The sequence below is a fragment of the Poromitra crassiceps genome, assembly GCF_964638095.1.
Source record: "Poromitra crassiceps genome assembly, chromosome: 3".
NCBI classification, from domain to species: domain Eukaryota; kingdom Metazoa; phylum Chordata; class Actinopteri; order Beryciformes; family Melamphaidae; genus Poromitra; species Poromitra crassiceps.
Genome location: NC_139625.1, coordinates 94,545,028 through 94,568,417, shown reverse-complemented (window position 1 = coordinate 94,568,417; position 23,390 = coordinate 94,545,028). Strand labels below are relative to the sequence as shown.

Below are 23,390 nucleotides of genomic sequence, written 5' to 3'. Positions count from 1 at the left end.
AATTATGGGACATTAATGGTTTGTAAAGTGCCACCACCCGCCCACTCAGACATAACAGCTACATGATCCGGATCATGAGCTGCCAGTGTTAAACAACAGCTGCTTTTCCAATAATGCGGATCCTATACTAGGCGCTCAGATGGTCATGATCCGCACTCGTGGGAGTGTGCATAAACCGGCTAATTGTTTCTAAACATGCAGGCCAACCGGCTAGGAGCTGGTTATAATCCGGATTCCACTGCATGTTTAGAAGGGGCTTTACAGTATTTGTTTTACTCAGTGGTGTAGTCTAGTTTATTGTACTGGCTATACTGTGCTTCAGCTTGGAGTGAGATTTGTATGTGGGGCTTCCTGGGGGTCCCCAGCAAATTGATCAATAGTTGTTATATTATCCACTTTCCATTTACATGAAGTTAACACAATTAAGCCACTTCTTAACATGCAGTGGAATCCGTATTATAACCTGCACCTAGCCGGTTGGCCTGCATGTTAAACAACAATTAGCCGGCCTACGCGCACTCCCGCGACTCCGTATCTTATCTACCTCGACCACCGGTATAAGATCCGCTTCCACGCAATCGCAGCTCATGTTAAACAGCTGGCAGGTTATTATCCGCATATCCGTAGTGGGCAGGTGTGGCTCTTCGTGACTCACTTCACGTTCACTAGTTTATTAATTAATGAATCGTTCGGGCAATCGCTTATATCAACGAGCAAACTCACGGTTTCCTCAAGTGCTGCAAAAACGGCTTGATTGATTGTTTGGCCAATGCGCTTTAGCTGCAGGCAGCCAGGTCCCGGTGCATCAGGAGGGATGCTGCTGCGCTGCTTGCTTGCTCCCATGTCAGAAAAAGCCTAACTTTTGTGGGGAGAAATACATTGAAAAATAGTTAGATATGACTTGAAATGCCACTTGTAAAATAAATCGCCCACAGTGATTGACGACAGTCCGACCACTATTTTGACTGGGCTGCTTTATGTAGCAAGGCGAAGCGCTCATTTTTTGGCACATTGCCACCCCTCGTTGGAATGGACTCCGTTAAAACCAACGGCATGCTTTTTGAAGTCTCCAGATTTGTCGCTAACGTGATGCAGCCAATTATATCAGCAGGCAGTGTTGTGTGCCTCTCCACTGCGTAGAGGATAGGAGCTGACTGACTGATAGGCTATCAAACTTTTGTGGGGAGAAATAGCCTACATTTAAAACTAGTCAGATATGACTAGTTGCCACTTGTAAAATAAATCACCCACAGGATTGACGACGGTGCGACCACTATTTTGACTGCCTCATAGCTACAGCTGTTTCCTATCACATTTCTTGTTTTCGATACATGCTTCTTCCGCTTCCTGTGCCATTCTGCTCTACAGCCGTGTCGTTCGGGTGCTGGGATAACGTAATGCATTGTGGGTAGTCGGCTACTGTGGCTAATGCTAGCAGCTAGCACTCGCCTACCACTGCTGGAGACCCGGGTTCAATCCGGTCAGACGTTCCTACAGACACAATTGGCCGTGTCTGCGGGTGGGAAGCCGATGGGGATATGGGGTCCTGGTCGCTGCACTAGTGCCTCCTCTGGTCGGTCGGGGTGCCTGTTCAGGGGAGATGGGAACTGGGGGGGGGGGGATAGAATAGTATGATCCTCCCACATGCCGGTGAAACTCCTCACTGTCAGGTGAAAAGAAGCGGCTGGCGACTGCACATGTATCGGAGGAAGCATGTGCTAGTGTACGACTCTCTGCCCAGATCGGCATCGGATTTGGATTATAAGGGTTTACAACTGCTTGGTTGTGAATATTGCTGTAGACTTATCATATTGTATTCCGACTGAATGATAAATAACGGTGTGGTGAAATGAGCTGTGTCCTCCCTCTCTCTTCTCAGACTTGTGAGCTGTCAGACAATGAGCAGGAGGAACCCGTGACCTTCAGAAGACTCCACAAACTGGTCAGCTCCACCCGCAAGGTGAAGAAGAAGCTGATCAGAATCGATGAGTCCAAGAAGCCCGGATTAGAGGGTACGAAAAAAAAACACACACATAAAAGACACAAATTGTCTCATGAAGTCCAAATGTTTTTGCCATTTGACTTTCTAGTTGTGTTTTCTGCATCATCGACCTCGTTCCTGGCCTTCCTGCTCTATTTAATATCATGTTGTGCTACTTTATGAAAAAAACATTCGATAAATTGCATCAGTTTTTACGTCTGTGGATATTTCGCAGTAGATTCCCTGTGTCATCTCGGGCTTGGTCGGACGTTCATACAAGCATAATTGGCCGTGTCTGTGGGTGGGAAGCCGGAATGGTGGAAGGGTGTGTCTTGGTCGCTGCACTAGTGTGTGTGTGTGTGTGTGTCCGTCGGGGCCGCCTGTTCGGGGGGAGGGGAACTGGGGGGGAATAGCGTGGCCTTCCACATGCTACGTGTGAAGGTGAAAAGAAGCAGATGGCGACTGCACATGTATCGGAGGAATCATGTGCTACTCTGCCCAGCTCGGCAGAGGGGGCGGAGCAACGACCGCGACCCCCTAGCAGGGAATTGGCCAAGTACAATTTGGGAGAAAAGAAGGGGGGAGGAGTCAAAATATCAGTGATTGTGCTGATCTAAGGCTACATCTTCATTACTGCGTATGTAAGAATGCCACAGTTAAAGCCTTCCCAGTCTACACTACAGCAGGCTCTGAGCAGTCTAGTGATGTCACCGTACCAATAATTCAGTATTCGGTACCGGTACTAGTGAATTTCCACGGTACTCGCTACCAATTTCGGTACCACGGTAAAAAAAACATATTCTCCTTTATTAAAGTATGCAACCATTTCTAATGAACAAATGGCATGTAGCCTTCAACTTTAACTCATTCATGGCCAGTTTAGGACTGCCAATATTTAGCACAGGCCAAAGATTTTCATAATTGTTGGTCATATTTCAAGACCCACAGTAAATTATCTATTAGCACCAAAGTGATTTGCAATACCTCAAAATGAAGATGTACGTCTCTGGGTTCACCAGGAAAAAAAAGTGAGCTTTTAGCATGTTCTGTACTCTACTTATAGCCATTTATATCCACCCTGTTTTCACCAAAAAGGTCTCTCTGCGAAGACAAATTGCAGAAAATGGCATTTTTGTAAATCACACAATCTCAGGCAGAACTCGCTCTCAATTCTTTTATTTTGAACTGTATTGACATCAGACATGTAAATATTATTTGTTATGACACAAATGACAAAAAAATAATAATAATATATATATATATATATATATATATATATATATATATATATATATATACATGAAGTGCTTTTTTTACATTCAACAATACAGTTTACTCAGTGTGAGTGAGTGTGATCATAGAATAGAATGCAGAGATCAGTGTAGTCTCTCTCACACACACACACACACACACACACACACACACACACTCCTTACCGCGAGATCATCCGGGTCCTGTCGCATTGGAGTCAGTCCAGTCTTCCTTGCCCTCGACAGGAAAGTGGCCGTGCTGCTTGGCTCTGTGTGAAAGCCATTTCTGTGGCGAGGCTGCTGTTCTCCTCCTCCTCACACAGTTGTGACTCCGTCTCGTCTCTTTCGGGCTGGGACACAGGAACGGGGTCCAGGGACCAGGATCGATCATGTTGGTCACGGGTTTGACTACCGCGGTTTCGATGTCCGCTGCCCTGCAGCAAGCCGATCAGCTCGTGCAGCGCGCCGAGGGGTGTTTCAATGGCGTTTCTCCTCTGCAACAAGGAATCACGTTTCTCTGTTTTCTGTTTTTCCTCCTGCTCATTTCAAAACAACAGCTGCGGTATGTGTTTGATCGCGTGTTGTCGGCTACCCTTTGAGGCTAGGGACCTGATAACATGTCACAGGCTGGGGAAGTGTTTGAACTACGCGCTGCACTAATAAAAACAAAAACACGTCAAACACGTCATTGGCTGGGAGGGCTATTCCTGATAACACGTCAAAGACGTCTTTGGCCATGAATGAGTTAAAACAAAACAATGTGCTTCTGCTTACTTCTTACATTCAACTCTGTATGGCAGTGAGTGCAGACAGTGCAACACCAGTGGCATGTAGCCCTCAAGTATTTAAAACAAAAACAATATTGTGCTTCTGCTTACTTAGCCTACATTCAACTTTTTATGGCAAGGGTAACACATCCAATCTCGCCAAGCACCTGAAAGACAGGCACCCAGACCTGTTCAAAGAATTCAAGGTGGGTTAATTCTTTCAAACGGCGTAAAATAACACGTTTAACAACATATCAAACGGACCTTATCCTGTCACATTCGTTTTTGAGATAGCTGGCAATGCATTGTGTAACCAAAAAAACGTTTGGCTAACGTTAACGTGTTTTGTACTGAAGTACCGAAAACCGTGACAACACTAGCCTACACTACAGCCGGCTCTGAGCAGTCTACATTACAGCAGGCTCTGAGCAGTCTGCACTACAGCAGGCTCTGAGCAGTCTGCACTACAGCAGGCTCTGAGAAGTCTACACCACAGCAGGCTCTGAGCAGTCTACATTACAGCAGGCTCTGAGAAGTCTACACTACAGCAGGCTCTGAGCAGTCTGCACTACAGCAGGCTCTGAGCAGTCTGCACTACAGCAGGCTCTGAGCAGCCTGCACTACAGCAGGCTCTGAGCAGTCTGCACTACAGCAGGCTCTGAGCAGTCTACACTACAGCAGGCTCTGAGCAGTTTGCACTACAGCAGGCTCTGAGCAGTTTGCACTACAGCAGGCTCTGAGCAGTCTACACCACAGCAGGCTCTGAGCAGTCTGCACTACAGCAGGCTCTGAGCAGTCTGCACTACAGCAGGCTCTGAGCAGTCTGCACTACAGCAGGCTCTGAGCAGTCTACACTACAGCAGGCTCTGAGCAGTCTACACTACAGCAGACTCCGAGGCTCTGAGCAATCTCCGTCCATATTATGCGAGACGCCCGCTACATGTGACGCTTCACATACACTGGGCATGCCTCAATGTGTAGTACTGGAGTCCACAATGAGAGGGCAGCAACTACGCCTACGGTCAAGGCAAAGAAGAAGAAGGCGACGTAATTTAGCAAACTATCAGAAAACAGTGTTACCTTTATGATCTTTTAATAATGTTCGTAGACACATGTAACTGTATAGATCCCCGTTATGAGGTCAGTTTATCAAAATAACGCCTATTTCGAAATGGGATTTTTGAGGACAGGGTTGGTTGGTTGGTTTGGTTTGGTTACCACCCTTCATGAAGCCATACTGATCGAACTCTATGTACAGACTGGCTGATACTTGGTGCTGAATTTCAATCTTGAAATTTGACCATTTTCATGCCAAGTAAGTTTTCAGTGTTTCCCCCAGAATGTTATTCTTTGCAGGGTAGACTAGAAACAGCATTAAGCGCCATGGGACAAGGACAACTGAAATTAATTCCAATTAAATTGTTTTCAGTAGATAAGGTCCATAAAGCAGGGCGGCCCACCGCAGCTGTTCAGTCTTAGGGGAAACTCTGTAGAGTATTACCTTTCAATGAACAAAACATAATTGAACAATTAAATTCGCAGGTTTTACAGACCTAGTCTAACCCTATTTGTAAGGAAATCTAACATGAGAGGCTTGTGTTGCATTTTACGTTGTTCTCTTTTTTAGATTTTATTCCATGTTGACTCTTATCCTCTTTCTCCCCTAGAGGGCGTGAGTCTAGACGGGCCTCCCTCTGCGGACACCAGCCCCTTCCTGTACTCAGGTGTGCAGAAGAAGCCATGCGCGGCGTGTCCGGTGGACTCGCTGGCCTCGGCTCTGCGGGAGCAGCTGACCTACGACAGGGACTCGGACAGCCTGACCACCTCGCCCTCCTCCAGCAGCCTGGACACCTGCAGCAGCCAGAAGATCTTCAGGGCCTTCAGCAGCAAGGCCAGCTGCAGCCCCGCTCACCTGCGGGAGAGAGGCCTGGAGGGAGAGGCGCGGGAGGCGGGCGTAGGCAGCGCCTCTTCCCTGTCTGAGACGGAGGGCTGCGATGAAGAGGAGCCCAGCATCGCCCGCTCAGACATCGCCCGCTCAGTGACCGAAGGAGAGCTGCAGCGCCGGGCGCTCAACCCGCTCAGCCACCATGGGGTGAGTACAGAGAAGACTTTGTTGGATGCTTGTTTCTGAGCTACATCCAGGGTGGGAATTTCCTCATTTTAGGGCCAAGGCCATTTGGCCTTCGGCATCGAGGCAGAAGGCCACATGCCAGAGCACAAAGCTCATTGCTGCGTCTCTATTGAAATCGTGAAGAATGATTTTTCTGAAATGCGCGTTAAAGCATCTACGAGCATGATTTTCGATTAGTTTTCTTATTGAAAGACTGTGTGTATTTTGTCATACCTGACAGTTTCGACTGCTGCTTCCTGCAGTCTTCCTCAGAGACGTCACGTGATGTTGTTGTGACGTGCTGTATGGCTGGTTTATGAAGGGTTGGCCATCCCACCTGGATAGGTAGGATGACCATGCCCCCTGCTGGCCGGTAGTTTATGGAGGAGGACTGTGTCCCAGGTGTGGGATAGCATGTAGGCCCCCTCATCCCGGTTCACAGTCCGGGGTGCACGTTTCCGTATCTCCATTGCTTCCCTGATCCAACGGTGGTATTTGTTGCTTTCCGATCCGATGACCTTGGCCTTCTCCCAGTCCATGATGTGATTCTCTCTTTTACAGTGATCAGAGATGGCTGATTTCAGATTCTCCTGGTCTGCTTTCTGTTTTGTTGCACGTGTGACGGTGTGCGCGCACCGCGCTCCAGTTGTTTCCTTTTCACATTCTTTCTGGTGTTCTTTCTTGCGTGTGCCAAATGCTCTGCCCGTTTCTCCAATGTAAGTCTTAGGCTACTGCATGATAGGCATGGGATCTCATATATTACGTCACACTTCTTGGTGGGTTCAATGCGGTCTTTGGGGTTACAAGCTACACCAGCATCTGGCGTAGCTTGGTGTGCGGCTTCACCGGTGTGCTTATGCAGTGTTTTCTCATCGCCCTCTGTACTCGCTCTGTGAGCCCCCTGATGTAGGGAAGGGTGACCATGCCCAGGCTTTCTGGCTTGGTTGTGTTTTTCCTCTTTGGTTCCCCTTTGTTTATGTTCTTCTGGACTGCTTCCTTTCCCTTTCTTATGGCCTAACCTGGGTAGTGACACTGGGTGAGTGCGTGTTTTATGTGTTTCTCTTCCTCCTGTCTATCTTCTGGGTCTGTGATGATGCTGGTGCGGTCGTACAGGGTTCTAACTACTGATAATTTGTGTGCTGTGGGGTGCTCTGATGTCCATAGTAGGTATTGGTCTGTGTGTGTTGGTTTCCTGTATATCTTTATTTTTATGTTTCCTTCTTGTGTGTGTTGAATTTTCATGTCCAGGAAGGCTATGGCTCTGTCTGTCTCTTCTTCGTGTGTAAATTTGATGTTGCCAGCGGTGTCAATAGAGTTGAGATGGTCCGTGAGTTCCTGTGTGTGTCCCGTTTTTATTTTTTCCAAAATGTCGTCCACGTATCTCTTCCAGAGAGACAATCTGCATTGGCCGGGGGCAGTTGCAATGGCCTTCTCTTTAACTAATAGTTAATAATAGATAGACGAAATGAACTTGTTTGGATTATGATTTTCGATTGTTATTAAACAGTCTAAATTTAATATCGATGCCTCACATCTTACCTCTAATAGTAGACGAGACCAACGCCGAGTAGTCTCGCTTGAACGCCGAGTGAATCGGCCAATGTTGTCTTGATGATTATAGTCTGTGTGCGGGCCGGGCAGATCAGGAAGTGAGATGAAACGGATTGCGGCAGCCACTTCGGCCATAACCACAAAATTACAAAATAACTTTCAAACAAACTGTTAGAATATAACGAGAGATGTTCGCGAGAGCATAAAGTAGCGAGGAAAGCTGTTTTGGGTCTGTTGCTACGGCCGTAAACCGTTTCGCTCTGCCTAGCAACGGTTTACAGCTGCCGTAAACCGTTCCGCTCTGCCTAGCAACAGACCTAAAACAAGAAGAACGGCTTTTGTTATATTCTAACAGTTTGTTTGAAAGTCATTTTGTGGTTATGGCCGAAGTGGCTGCCGTAAACCGTTTTGTTTCACTTCCTGATCTGCCCGGCCCGCTCTATAATCATCAAGACAACACTCGCTGATTCACTCAGCCTTGGTCTCATATACTTTTAGAGGTAAGATGTTTTCGATATTAAATTTAGACTGTTTAATAACAATCGATCTTGCTCGTAGCTGCTTTAAAATGAGACAATGACACATCCTTTGCATAGGGCAGACTACATTAAACTGAGAGCACTGATGATTTTAAAACAACTGACAGTAGCAGGGCACAGCTGCCAAGGGTGAAACTTATATCTCAGGGCATCACGGCCAGTGGGAGGGACAGCGGCAGCCTTGGCCTCTGTGAAATTCCCACCTGGGCTCCATAACAGCTGTACATCAAAAGACAGGCTCTAATATCTGAAGCAAAGTACCAATGGCACAAGGTAGCACTCACAAAACTTCAGGACAAAGGAGCTCTCAATTTCACCAATTTATTTGGCCATGTCACAAATAATGCCAACGTTTCGGCCTCTCTGCCTTCTTCAGGGCATGGAGGAAATGGAACAAAATGGATGTCATGCCATATATAGTAGAGTGAACAATTAGGATAGGATCTACTATATATGGCATGACATCCATTTTGTTCCATTTCCTCCATGCCCTGAAGAAGGCAGAGAGGCCGAAACGTTGGCATTATTTGTGACATGGCCAAATAAATTGGTGAAATTGAGAGCTCCTTTGTCCTGAAGTTTTGTGAGTGCTACCTTGTGCCATTGGTACTTTGCTTCAAACTTGATGTTGGTTTAGCACCACCAAAAACCACTGGGAAGGCGCATCCTTTCAAGATCCAAACTACAGGCTCTAATATCTCTTTTAAGCATGGAATGTGGCAATTACAACCTCCGTCCTCAGGACATGCTGCAATGTTCCAAAAGTCTGAACTGAACTAGGGAAGAAAGCTTGTAGGTTTTGTCCACCCACTGCATGGAACAATCTACAGTCTGAACTTAAACTTCATAGCTTAGTAACCCTGAATGCTGTTTTTTTTTTTTTTTTTGTGACCAAGTTTTTATTGGTTTTTCTTTTTGTTCACATGAGGCTACATTACAGATCAAATAACACAAATATTATGGGGTAATATAATATACATGAATCATTATACAACATTAGGTGATCAACATAGTGCAAACATTTCAGAGATGTGGTGACAAACACATACATGTAAGATAATAAACTCACATCAATCTCTGGACATCACCTAAAATGCATAGGACCTTAAGTCAAAGAGAAACACAGTATAATCACATTGAAGTGTTGCTATACCCAACAAAATTATTATTATTATTATTGGTTTATATATATATATATATATATATATATATATATATATATATATATATATATATATATATATATATTTTTTTTTTTTATCTTTCCCTTTTTTTCCTTTTTTTTCCCATTTCATTTCTTCTCATTTCTTCCCCCAAAATTAAAATAAAGTAAAGTTGGTGTAAATGACAAATAAAATAAATTGTACATACAATCCACATTCACCTGATAATTTATGCAACAAATGTGGCTATAATTGAGAATTTACTCTCTCCATTACTAGAGTAAGAGCTTCAATTATTTCCGTCTTCATACCCCGTATTCTGCTTATTGACACTTCTAAGGACAGAATGTTATAAAACAGGAAAAGCCAATATCGTACATTTAAATATTGCGGATGTTTCCATCTCATTGCTACTATTTTTTTAGCTGCTGTTACTGCACAGAACATTGTCTTTTTCTGATGACATGATAAAGTAAGAGAGGAATCATCATTCAAAATGAAAATATTTGGAAAACAAGGTATGGTTACATTCATTATAGCTGATATTGCTCTAGCCACTTGTGTCCAAAACATATGGACGCCTGGGCATTCCCAAAACATGTGTACATATGTTCCAATTTCATTTTGTGAACAAAATAAACATAAGGGGCTTGAAGTCAGTTTGAGTTGGCACCGTTTTCTTGGAGTTAAATAAAATCTGTGAATAAACTTATAATTCAGCAACTGATAGTTATAATTACTTGATGTGAAAGAAATGTTGCTACAAACTCTCCTCCAATCTATGTTCTGTTCATAGTTTTTGAGGTCTATATTCCACACAGTAACAATACCCAATGAAACACCTGATTTTTGTTGAATTTTTCTATATAGATTTGAGACAAAGCCCCTGTGAAGTTTAAAATTTGTTATCATTTCTACAAGTGGGTGAGTGGGCATTGATTGACTCCATGGAACCCCATATGTTCGCATAGCAGTGCGTAACTGTAAATAAAAAAAGAATGAGGAACCTGGTAAATTAAATATTTCTTTCAAATCCTGGAATGACCTTAGGCCGTCATCTTTAAATATATCTGAAGTAGTATAAATACCGCATTTTTGCCACTTTGGGAATCTTACAGGCCGTCCCCCTATTTGTAATATATTATTATTGAATATTGGTGTGTCCTTGTGCCATTTTGTTTCCCATTGACCAAGCTTGATGACGTGTTGCCATGCTTTGATCAGATGGCCTATAATAACCCTGAATGCTGTTAAAGCTATGGTGAAATCTATCTATCTGTGTGCAAATGTTTCTTCTGATCATTCTAATGTTATTCAAATGTACGTGTTTATGTGTTTTATGTTGAAACTTTGTGTTGCTGCTGTTCTTGCCAGGTCTCCCTTGTAAAAGAGATCTTTGATCTCAATGGGACAAGCTTGGTTAAATAAAGGCTAAATAAAATAAAATCACACTTTTTCGAAATGCCCTGATTTGATCTTTTTCACAGAGAACCTGCAGCTTCGGAGGATTTGATCTGACCAACTGTGCCTGTGATATCACTGTATGTAGTCATTCTTGTTACTGAATTTCTGTCGACTGAATCAAATCAAAATAAATGAGAACGTTTTTGTTGGCATGTTTGCCGCTTTTGTTCATAAATTAGAAGAAAGATGGAGACTGCGGCGTGAGAGAGGCTGTTAAGTCTCCCCCAACATCTCGCATTTCTCTGGGCAAAAAGGTCAAGTCTGTGAGAGACACCATGAGGAAACGCGTCTCCAAGAGATACCACAGCTTGCTGTCTGAACAGGTGTGTTTACAAATCGCACTGTGTATTCACTACATACCGAGTCTTCTGTCACTCACTTCTGTTTCTATTTATTGAACGCAGTGCTCAGACATGAAAAACAGCAATAACAATTGCAATTGCTGTATTATTACTGTCATAAACATTAGCCAATCTGTGCTACTGTTATAGAGAGCCAAAGGGAACGTCACTTCCTGCTTCAGCACTGTACCAGAGATTTTCATCCACCATTTATTTTCCCATAGACATTTCATAAAATGCTTATAAAAATACTTTTACTTGTTCAAACCAAACGGTTCAGATGTATTTAGAAACGGGAGAGACCGCATAACATTTCACTCAGACCAAAACGTTTAAAAACATTGAAAAAAACAATTTCCTTGAGTGAAATGTTCTATGGTCTCTCCCGATTCTAAATATAGCTGAACCGTTTGGTTTGACCAAATACAACTATTTTTATAAGCATTTTACGAAATGTCTATGGGAAAATAAATGGCGGATGAAAATCTCTGGTACAGTGCTGAAGCAGGAAGTGACGTTCACACAGACTCCAACTCTTTGGAAAAAAACAAACTGAAGCCAGGAGGCTCTGTGGAGAGTCTGAGGAGCTCCCTGAGTGGACAAAGCTCCATGAGTAAGTGTGTGTTTGTGTGTGTGTGTGTGTGTGTGTGTGTGTGTGTGTGTGTGTGTGTGTGTGTGTGTGTGTGTGTGTGTGTGTGTCTGTGTCTGTGTGTGTGTGTGTGTGTGTGTGTGTGTGTTGCAAGAAACTGACGGTGTTTTGTTTCAACCTGGCCTTGAAGCACTGACTGGGTGGGGTTTAACACCAGATTGACATTCCAATCACAGAAAAGTATTAACATCAACATTGAGATAGTCTAAACTTTATGCTCTGTCTGTGTGGCAAGCCACGACCATCTGGCAGATTAAAAGAAATCGTGACAAATATTTTGCGAATACGAATTGACCCATGGTGTCTCGAGGCCTTGAAGCAGCGCATTCTTCTTCTGTGGTTTGTGCAGGCGGTCAGACGGTGGGGACCACCGACTCCTGGTTCACACCGACTTCACTCAGTCCCTATGACACCGACTCCCTCAAACTGAAGGTATGGCCAATGAAACGCGATGCACACGTCACATGACTCCCTCAAACTGAAGGTATGGCCAATGAAACGCGATGCACATGTCACATGATACCTTCTGGGGTTACATTAAGGGAGGGATGGGGAGCCAGCAGGAGCTCCAGAACACACAATCTGGGCTCCTGGCTGTGGCCAAGCCAGGATGAATTTAGTGTAAAATTATAACTTTTTTAAATCCGATGTTATTTATTTGCACAAAATACAGTATAAGTGTTGATTGATTGATTGATTGATTGATTGATTGTTTCTTTTTACTTCTGTGTTTGTGTGTTTGGTATCTGTACATACAATTTAAAAAAGGAAGCAGAGCATTGTGCAGGACAGGATAGAGGCCAGAATCTCAGTAAAAATTGTTACTTTAACCCCTGGGCCTTTAATTAAACTAATAATCTGTGACATTTTTATGTAAAACCATTTCTATTTTGACACTCTAATTGATAAAACACAATAGTGATCCAACCTATAGCCGGTTCAAAAAAGCTTTTCCATTGGCTGCTTTAAACATCCAGTGTCTGTTAGCATGAGCAGTGATAGCCACCACAAGAGCGCCACCTACCGAAACTCAAAAGAAAATACAAGGAAAAAGACGTGAAAGTTCCACCCCCACTGTTTGATTGACAGGTGATCTGTGCCGTAACACCACAGCAATGAGTATTTAGCACCACATATGTTGCTATAATGTCATTTATTACTGCTTTAAGTTCATTTTGCACTGATTTTATATGATTCTGTATTCACAGTCACATTGAACATCAGGACCATATCTAGTTGTGTCATACTGTCGGTCATCCTGTCATCATTAGATCAGATTAGATTATTTAATGATCACCGGTCTTATTCTGCAGAATGGAGATGTCATTGACATCATCAGCAAGCCTCCGATGGGAACGTGGATGGGCCTGCTGAATGGTAAAGTCGGCACCTTCAAGTTCATCTACGTGGACGTCCTGAACGAGCAGGAGGTGAAGCCCAAAAAGACCCGCAGAAGGAGGAAGGCCCGGCAACCCAAGCCCACCTCTGTCGAGGAGCTCCTGGATCGCATCAACCTCAAAGTAATGAACCCATCAGATCATCCAAATCTGTCAGACATCGAGGTGGAGATAGGAGCACATAGAGACAGTCGGCATGTGTGGGAACGCCCACAAAATGTTAAACGGCTGGCACGCGAGTGGGGTAAAACCGCCCATATATCTCAATGGGCTGACTCACCAAGGGAAGGTGCTGCGGCTCTACACTACAGGTTTGGGGATTCTAGAGCCGAACACAAGACGTCTGTTCAGATGTGCGTTTACTGCAGTGGTCAAATCCCCGATCGTGTCTGCCTGGGCTGGGCTAGCAGCTAAATTCTAACTTTGCTGAATGGCTAGAACGGGAGATTTACCCCACCCTGACCACGCCTGACTATCCCAGCGTCTATGACGAGACATCGCCTCAACCTATTAGACACGCAATTGTTCCCTGGGAGGAATTTATGACAGGAAAAACTAGAAGGCACTCAATAGCCTTTCTACAAAGTTTTGCGGTGTTACGTGAATCCGTTTGGAATTTAGGCGGCTTTTTGTGATTGGCCACGCCCCCTTTTGGACAGTGGCTATGGAAGGTTACTCAGTTCTTCTTTGGGCCATGAATAAGCTTTCTACAAAGTTGTGTGGTTATGTGAATCCAGAGCAATCTAGTAAGAGAGTGGCGCCAGCGGAGGTCCAAAATGCGTGACTCAGTAGCCAATGAATAGCCAGGAAGGAGGCTCGCGATATGTTTGAATGCATAAAATAAAGCTGATAATATACAATTTTATTCATTAAACGTCTGATCCTTTCAAAGGACATCACAGACGGTCCATTTTGCTCCAACTCGACAGCACTGCTGAATCCAGAACCTTACTTCTACCTTAAGAGACTACACACAACACCAACCATCTTCAAAACTAGACTCAAAACCCATTTATTCTCCCAATCATTTGGTTGTGCTTGATAGTTGTATTTGATGATGTCATTCTCTAGAAATATTTATTAGCTCTTGAGTACATACAATCCTGAATTGCTGAGCGGGCTGTCTCAAGCCAGCAATATCATTATAAACTTATACTTGACCTAATTTAATAATATGGCATCAGTCGACCCAGTAGCTTAGATACAAAATCTAATAGCTGGTGAATAAACTTAGTCCTGAACTGCTGAGCGGGCAATCACAAGCCAGCAGTATCAGTATAAACTTAGACTTGACCTAATTTAGTTTTGTTTGTTGTAGGTCATGATTAAGGTCCGCTAAACAGGGCTGAATCATTGACAGTGGTGTTAGGTGGTACTTAGACCTGAATTAGCAGTATAGTATTAGTCATCCTAAAAAATAAAAATAAAAATAAAAATCCTAATAAATTTTGTTTTGACCTAATTTTATTGTTGTCTATAGAGTTAGTTCCACCTCTGCGCAGATTCCCCCGCTCTCTTCTCTCTCTCCCCCTCAGGTGTCCTTCATTGGCCTGACGTACACCCCCGCCGCTGCAGCCCTAGGTCCGGCCGTCATCGCCCTAGCCACCTGTCGTCACTCTAGGCCATCTACCCACTACTCCTTCTACTGTCTGACACCCCGGGCTCATCACCATCACCGACCCCTATCCTCATCATCCTGGTCACCTGCCTGCCTAAGGGAAGGGGGGGGGGGGGCGCCCCCCCAGCCCCCCCCCCCCCCGCCGCCTCATCATCACCTCCAACTCCTATCCTCCTCTCCTCTTAATCATCACCTCCGACTCCTATCCTCCCCTCCCCTCCTCTTAATCCATGTCACCAACGCAGACTCATGGATTCCTCAGATCATCCTCATGGAACTCCCAATCTTGTTACCCCTTTTTTCACCTAGCTAATTAACGAGTATTCTCTAAACCTACGAACACTTAAAGACTACATTTTCTATTTATTTTTGGACTCTACTTTTTAGATTTTCAACTCCCTTCCCTGATCTTAGGATAATTTAAAAACTACATTTTTATATCCCTTCTGTTGGACTCTTTTTGGCCCCGGTGCTGGTAATGCACCAGGGGCCTTATGTTCCCGCATGTCGCCAAGACAAATTATGCACCGTTTTAGGCGACTAAATGGCGGCCGGCCACTAGAGGGCACGGCTGCCCCACTAAGATTTGCCGTCATACCTTCCTCACGGTACCAGCTGTTTCCCCAAAACAACGTGCCCAGGTCGCTTTGCAGAATGCAGCTTACGCGGCCCCTCCCCCTTGCTGCATGCCAGACGCACAGTAGAGAGGAGCTGTGAGGAGCTGTCCCTGTGTGTTTACAAGCATGTGTGTGATAAAGCAGGAGAACGCAAGGACCCCCCTGAACTTTCCCCCATCTAAAAACATCGGCTGTATGGGAATATTTCGGCGTTTGTAAAAATACAGATGGCCATAGCCTCAACGCAAGACTCATCCGAATGACTGATGAGTCTCGCGTTGAGCCTAGGATGGCCAGGGCTTAGATCTGCGTGAGCACGACCCGTCGTAATTTGTCAAATTCAAGGTACATTAAAACGTTGTCTTGCTTCAACATACATCGCATCGCATAAACCATTTCCACCCGCAGGTTTGAGGAGTAGCTAACATAAACGTCAGATAAATACTCTCTATAGGCTAACGTTACCTACTGAGGCAGCTAACATGGCTAATTAGCTAGCTAACGCGGTCCATCGATATACAGTCTGGTAGACAGATAAAGCAGTGTGTTCCTTCTGTTTTACACAATGTTAGCCAGCCTGCCTGGTCTCTTCTCTGTATATCCTTACAACAGCTAAGAGAGGAGCTTGTGAAGATTGAACGAACATCCCCACAGTCAAAGCACTTCCCTGAGATATCTATATAAAAACGTTTATTGCTTTAATACCAAAAATAAAACCTCCAGTGTCTGTAAGCTAACGCTAACGCGTTAGTGATTAGCTATTGGCTGGTTGTTGTGTACACTTGTGTAGGCCCCATGTTATGGTTAGACCCGGGAGTTAACATTATAAAACACATTTCCTGGCATATGCAGGTAGTTGGAAAACCTGGTAAGTTCTGAAAATATGTGTCTATTATTGTGTTATTCCAGCTATCGTTATCGGTTGTTAGGTTAGAGTAATATGAAGCCGACAAAAACTGGCAAAACAGACAAGCGGTTAATGCTAGTCTGCTTCCATTAAAACCATTGTGTATTAAAATAAACGATAACGTAGCTGGAGTAACTAATAAAACACATTATTTTCTGAACTTACTTAAGTCCCCAACCAACTTCGCGCAGCTTTCTCAAAACAATGTCCTTTTTATTGCGGTCCATCGATATACAGTCTGGTAGACAGATCAAGCAGTCTTCCTTTTGTTTTACCAAGCAGTGTCTTCTCTATGTAAAACAGATCTATAAGGTGAAGAGCCTGTAGCCTGTAGATGACGGCTTGAGACTGGCTGCCACAGCTGTCAATCATCCCTTTTTATATGTCAAATAAGTACTTAAAAACAAACTGATCAGAAAAATGACCACTTGCACAGGCATTAGCATGACAATAACTATCTAAAATGATACAACCCACCTTTGGAAAAAATGCGTGACGATACCATGCACCGGGGCTATGCCAGGTTTCGACCTGGCCTTGTTTTTTTACATTTTCAATTTTCTGTTCTCTTGTAAATTTTATTTCCATAATAAACCATTCACAGAGTTTCATTATCGGAAACTCTGTGCATGGTTTAGCCCGGCATCTCTCGGCCTGTCTCGGAGGGGAGTCCCCGGATGGGGGTCCGTTGCTGTGGCCTGGGTGGGCCCGTCCCCCGCGTGGCCTGCTCTCACGCTCTCGGTCACTATGCTGGTGGCTGGGGGCTGGGGGGGCGGGTCGCGTGGGGGCTGGGTCCGCCCGGGCCGCAGCAATGGGCCCCTATAGCACAACGACCTCACAAGGTTCCTCCTCAGCCAAGTCACTGGGGCAATCCATGTGGCGATCCATGTGTGGATTGCCACCATATGGTGGAAAGGTTTTCTTGCGTTCACTGGGGGTGAGGGGGCGCCGCTGTGTCCCGGCCTGGCCTTCCCTCCCACGCCTTATGTGGGCGGGGGCCGGGTCGGGGGGCATCGGTGCTCTTCATCACTGGTCGAGGGCTGCCGGTTGGTTTAGAACAGCTTAGGTAGGCGATAGATTAGCTACAGCCTAAGGCTGACCTGTTATAGTGTCCAGGCTAAAATCAGACTAGAGCAGAGTAGGATAGGCCAGATTAGGCTGTAGATTAGCTAGATACTATGTCCCAGTTAGCTCTGGTTAATGCTTAGAGTAGTCAGTTGTCTGATCTTCCCCCCCCCCCCCTCTCTCTTTCCCCCTTCCCCCGCTTCTTCCCTTCTTCCCCCTTCCTGTTCTCCTCTCTTTCCATGCTATTTCCTCCCCCACATCCCACCGCCCCCCCCTCCCTTCTCCTGCTCTCTCCTCCTTCTCCCCCCCTCTGCTCATTCTCCTCTTCTCCCCTATTTTCCTGAATCCCAGCCACTTCCTGCTCTCCCCTCTCTCACATTCCCCCTGCCCTCCTTCCCCTGCACCCTCCCACCTCTCCTTCTCTGCCTCTCTCCTCCTCTATGTCCTCTCCCCTCTCTCACATTCCCCCTGCTCTCCTTCCCCTGCACCCTCCCACCTCTCCTTCTCTGTTCTCTCCTCCTCCACATTTCCCATTTTCTCCCCACCCTCGCCCTAATCCGGGCCCGTATCCTACTCCCTCCCTCCACCCTAGACCCTACCTCTACTCTGCCTCCCCTGTACCCTTCCACCTCTCCTTCTCTGTTCTCTCCTCCTCTCTGTCCTCTCCCCTCTCTCACATTCCCGCTGCTCTCCTTCCCCTGCACCCTCCCACCTCTCCTTCTCTGTTCTCTCCTCCTCTCTGCCCTCTCCTCCCTCTCACATTCCCCCTGCTCTCCCTCCCCTGCACCCTCCCACCTCTCCTTCTCTGTTCTCTCCTCCACATTTCCCATTTCTCCCCACCCTCGCCCTAATCTGGGCCCGTATCCTACTCCCTCCCCTCCCCCAACCCTAGACCCTACCTCTACCCTGGCTCTCCCTCCCCTGCACCCTCATCTCTCCTCCTCTGTTCTCTCCTCCTCCACATTTCCTATTTTCTCCCCACCTCCCCCCTCTCCTCCCTCACATCCCCCCGCTCTCCCTCCCTCCTCCACTCTCCTGCTTTCTCCTTTTCCCGGTGTTCTTCCCCTTCCCCCTTTCCCCCACTACTCTAAAGCATAGTACACATTTTACTCCAAAGCATGGCACCCACTCTATCCTCTCCAATATTCCGCCACTATTTAAAGCATGGCATAGCATGGCAATATTCCGCCACTATTTAAAGCATGGCACCCATGCTCTTAGTATTTCGCCACTATTCAAAGCATGGCACCCACTCTTCCCTAAAGCAAGGCACCCATAAGCTCTATATGTGAACATGTACTTATCTGGCAAAAGGACTCATTACTAAAGGCCTGCAGCCAATTAAATTAGGCATAGTTTGGTTGCTTAGAAATTGACATATGTCCGTTTGCAAGATGTGCGTCTATATTTCTCATTCTCTCCCCACCTCCTCCCTCCCCCTGCTCTCTTCTCCCCCACACCCCTCCCCCTTCCCCTCTCCTGCTCTCTCCTCTTGCTCCTTCCCCACCTCCTATACCCTCCAACATCTCCCATTCCCTCCCCACCCCATCACTCTCTCACATTCCCCCTGCTCTTCCCCCTTCTCCTGCTCTCTCCTCTGCTCTCTCTTCATTTCTATATTTTCTATATTATCAATTGTTCAAATGTTATCTTTATTCTGTATATTCTTGTTACTGTGTGTTAGCTAGAATCAGCTAGACATACTTTCTGTGAAGCCCTCTGAGACATGCTTGTGAATTAGGGCTATATAAATAAACTTGACTTGACTTGACTTAACCAAGATTTAACAATATTTATTGAATGTAAGATTGTCTTTGGCGGAGAGCTCCTTGGCCAAAAGGGGGATCAGCCACGTGACCGGGAATCGGCCACGTGACGGATGATCAGCCACGTGACGGCGCACCTGCCATGGATTGGCAGGGGCGTCGGAACCCTCCCCCAAAAATGTAATTGACAAGACTTAAAGAAATGTAATTATGGACTTACCAGGGCGGTGCTGAAGTGAGCCTGATAGTTAAGTGGACACAGGCTACTTTAGTAGACAGAAATGAGAGTGAGATTAAGGTACAATGCATGGAGTGAACAGGCCACCACCAGACCACCAGTAATTGCAAATGAAGTTTAACAATGGATTTTACCTTTTAAAAAGCCATGGATTAGATCGCCAATAATTGCAAACCGAAATATGACTATGAATTTTACCTTTTAAAGAGTCATGGATTTCTGGGCCTTGAGCCCGGAGGTAGGATCGGGCCTCACGTAAGAGGCATAAGCGCCAGAGGACCACCTTCCCAGGAGTTTGGGGATCCCGGTACCCCTGCATGATGGATATGGTTGCTGCGCCTATTCTTAGGGAGTAAGAAGAGTAACAGTGGGGAGGAAGGCCACAGTGTTTCAGCAGGGAGGGCAAGTGAGAGAACCAGGGGTTTGAGGAAGACCTGGGAAAAGGGGGTACATGGTTAGAGGAGACGAGACCGAGAGGTGCAGGATCTCTAAGGTGATGGAAGAGTAGGTGAGCCTTTGAACCTTTGAGAAGTAGGCAAACCGAAGGGTTAGAGCATTGACTGGGGAAAGAAGGGTCAAAACAGCGGGTGAAGCTAGGCCTAGGATGAAGGGGGTTGCAGTTTGCTAGATTCAACAGACAAACACTATGACGACAGAGACAGACGAGGGGAGCACTGGCAACAGAAAATGTGATGAGTGACATGGAACTGGAAAACTGGATTCGCCCTGGAAAGCTCTGAATTGAGGCAGGAACTATGGCGACTCTCGTGTACTGTTTGGATGAGGCAAGGTGGTGCTCTGCTGAAGCCACTGTGCTGTGACCGGGGATATGCTTTGCTGAAGCCACTGTGCTGTGACCGGGAATATACTTTGCTGAAGCCACTGTGCTGTGACCGGGGATAAGCTTTGCTGAAGCCACTGTGCTGTGACCGGGGATATGCTTTGCTGAAGCCACTGTGCTGTGACCGGGGATATGCTTTGCTGAAGCCACTGTGCTGTGACCAGGGAGGAGCTCTGCTGAAGCCACTGTGCTGTGACCAGGGAGGAGCTCTGCTGAAGCCACTGTGCTGTGACCAGGGATATGCTTTGCTGAAGCCACTGTGCTGTGACCAGGGATATGCTTTGCTGAAGCCACTGTGCTGTGACCGGGATATGCTCTGCTGAAGCCACTGTTCTGTGACCAGGGATGTGCTCTGCTGAATCTACTGCGCTGTGACCGGGGAATGAGCTCTGCTGACCTGACAAGTTATGCATAACAGAAAGCCGGGTGATGCTGCCCTGCACATTAAAGCCATGGTGGACTGGGAGGAGCACCTTTTGTTTATGATCGAGACTCGTATACATTTGCAATACCAGAGTAAATCTCGTAGAGGAAGATCGATTCCCTACTGGGAGAAAGTAGGGAACTCGTGGTGCCTCTTTTCTGCAACCATTCACCTCTAGAATACCCCCCAAAAACCACTGATGGAGCCACATCAGTGAATAACTCAAGTGATTATTTGTTGACCTTCTCAAGCAATGCAGTGACAGTGTCGGGCTCTAACCTCTTTTATTGATCTCCTCCAATAATGCGGTTACAGTGACCGCTCTTTCAAATGCGGATAGAAATTCAGTAGCTACTTGAGAGCCAGTGAGCTCGGAAAGGACGCCCACCCGGAAACCCTGTGACAAGCCGTTTAGAGATAAACTACGAACTGGGTCGGGATGGTCAGAGAGGGCTTCACAACGGCAGGTGAATAGGGGTGGAGCGATGTTTCCTCAAAAAGGCTTGGAAAGGCGAGGGAATTTCCCCTGCTGGGCCCCTCTGCCAGCTGGGCGCATGAGGCGAGGGCATGCGGATTTGGGGTGGGGGTCCCTGCAGAAGCCACAAACATGTGAAAATGTACATTTAGCGAAACTGCACGAATGTTCATTATAATTGTTACAGATTGGAATGTTATTGTGAAAGAGGACCTCTCTTCCTCTGGCATCATAAGAGAAAGGTTTCTCTCCAACCCCCGAGCTCGAGGATGGCATGGGGAACCCCTGAGATGTGAAGAAGGAGCGGGGCGGGGCAGCAGGTGCGTTAGATGGGAATGTCATGCTAGGGCACGTGTCGGCTGTGTGGCCGACTGCCTGGCAGGAGTAGCAGGACACTGCGCGATGGCCACCGACGTGAAGGATGAGCAGCTCAGTGTCGATGCATGACCAGTCGAGCAGGGAGTTGTAGCGGGAGATGAAGATGGCGGCTTTTGCTGAAAACTCACGGTGATATTCGTAGAAAATGTTCCCAGCATACCGGCGCTTCAGCTCGCAGATCAGGGCAATGTATGAGTCGAGCTCTTGCCTACAGGCCGGATACATTTCACATATTGTGTCTCTAAAGACACTGAACGCCGTAACAAACTCGCAGATGTTAAGGGGCCTGTACAGACGGGGATCAGATGCTTTGATGGAAACCGCCAAGTCACCCTTGCAAATTGTGCGGCTGACGGACTCAGGAGAGGGGAGGAGGAGAGATGCTAGATTAATATCCCTGCCCAGGAGAATATCAGATTTATTTTTGGGGGAGATTGCAGCGATGGGAGAAATGAATGGCTTACCGGAGGGGGCAACAGGGATTGCTGTAGCTAACGAGAAGGCTTGGTTCCGCTGGCCTTGGGCCGGAAGGGCTGGAAGTGGAGGGGCGGGCTGTGAGCTGGGCCCGGCGGACCCTCCACCTTCGATGAGACTGAGGCGGGTATTGATGTCCCCCACTGAGTTGGCTAGGGAGGTGACAGCGGACAAGAGGATTGACATAGCTGCAGGGTCGGGGATGACGACGGCAGCGTTAGGGGCAGCGCTTCCCTCTGCAGATGTTGAGGGGGCAGAGGATGCTGATGCAGGAGTAACCAGGGGAAAAGGTAGGGGGGTTGGGAATGGCGGGGGAATGTATAATATGTATAATTGAATGTATAATAATCCATATATAATGGGCAGGGAGGAGGAGAGGGTGAAGGGGGTTTGGCCGAAGGGTGATGGGCTGGGTAGCTGGACTGGGGTGTCATGATACTGCCCTGACGGGTCTCGGACCACTCCTGGTGGGCCGACAACTTGGCCTTGGTTGAAGTAAATCATAGGGGTTTTTTGGGCAGGAACGGCTTTCGCCTTCCTGCGTTTGCCCTTTCCTTTGCTGGCAGGTTCGGGGGTTACCGCTGGAGCTTGATCCATGGAAGCAGTTAGAAGATTCACAAGGTCTGCTCGATTTAGACTGAGATCTGGTGCTATAAGAAAAGAAAGAAGTTAGGATTTAAGCATGTGACATGCTGGATGTTAAATAAAGTAAACAACGGATGTTACTGAGATTATTTATTTTTACTTTATTTATTTATTTATTAATTAATTTTTTATATAACATTAAATAAAACCATTTTTAATTTATCTATTTTATTATTATCTCTAGCACTAAGCCTATTGGATCTAATATTTATTACAAATAAAATGAATTAATTCAAGCATATGCTGAAGCCAGAACCACATGCAGCTGTGACAGATAGAAAGAGCATTGAATTAAATTGAACAAGAAGCCATTTTTTGGCCTGAAGGACAGGCAACAGCAGAACTGATGATTATCGCCATTTTGCCTGAAAGCATGCAACGGGAGACGGACCGACCTAATAGTGTCGCATCTTGCATTTGCAATGCACATCTTTGGCAACACTAAACCAGCCACACGCATGCGCAGTATAGCATGGAAGGCCGGTGGCTAGCCAGGTAGCTAGCGCGCTACTCAGCATAGGCCGGAAAAGGTTTACAAGGGTTATACTTTATCTAAATGACTGGGATTGGATCGATGGATTGGATGCGTAAGAGAGGAAACATGCTATGAAAAAGAAAAGGTTGACTGGAAACTGGGACTAGAGAGGCATGTTGTTAAAAACCCGATTGGACACGGGAGAGGGATGCGGCCGCAGGCAACAGGGACAGAGTTGCTCAGGGATTGGCACCC

General features: G+C 46.2%; 1 protein-coding gene across 1 annotated transcript in view; it reads left to right on the top strand.

Moving 5' to 3' along the window:
- Window positions 1-23,390, top strand: part of LOC310773373 (SAM and SH3 domain-containing protein 1-like) — a gene marked incomplete at both ends in the record, with an annotated part of 66,327 nt that overhangs the window by 33,616 nt on the left and 9,321 nt on the right. The window contains 7 exons of the mRNA XM_083633240.1: window positions 1,880-2,012; window positions 5,666-6,090; window positions 10,849-10,902; window positions 11,005-11,150; window positions 11,664-11,779; window positions 12,165-12,247; window positions 13,129-13,335. Coding sequence (XP_083489366.1) covers window positions 1,880-2,012; window positions 5,666-6,090; window positions 10,849-10,902; window positions 11,005-11,150; window positions 11,664-11,779; window positions 12,165-12,247; window positions 13,129-13,335 — 1,164 coding nt within the window. The remainder of the gene's footprint in view (window positions 1-1,879; window positions 2,013-5,665; window positions 6,091-10,848; window positions 10,903-11,004; window positions 11,151-11,663; window positions 11,780-12,164; window positions 12,248-13,128; window positions 13,336-23,390) is intronic.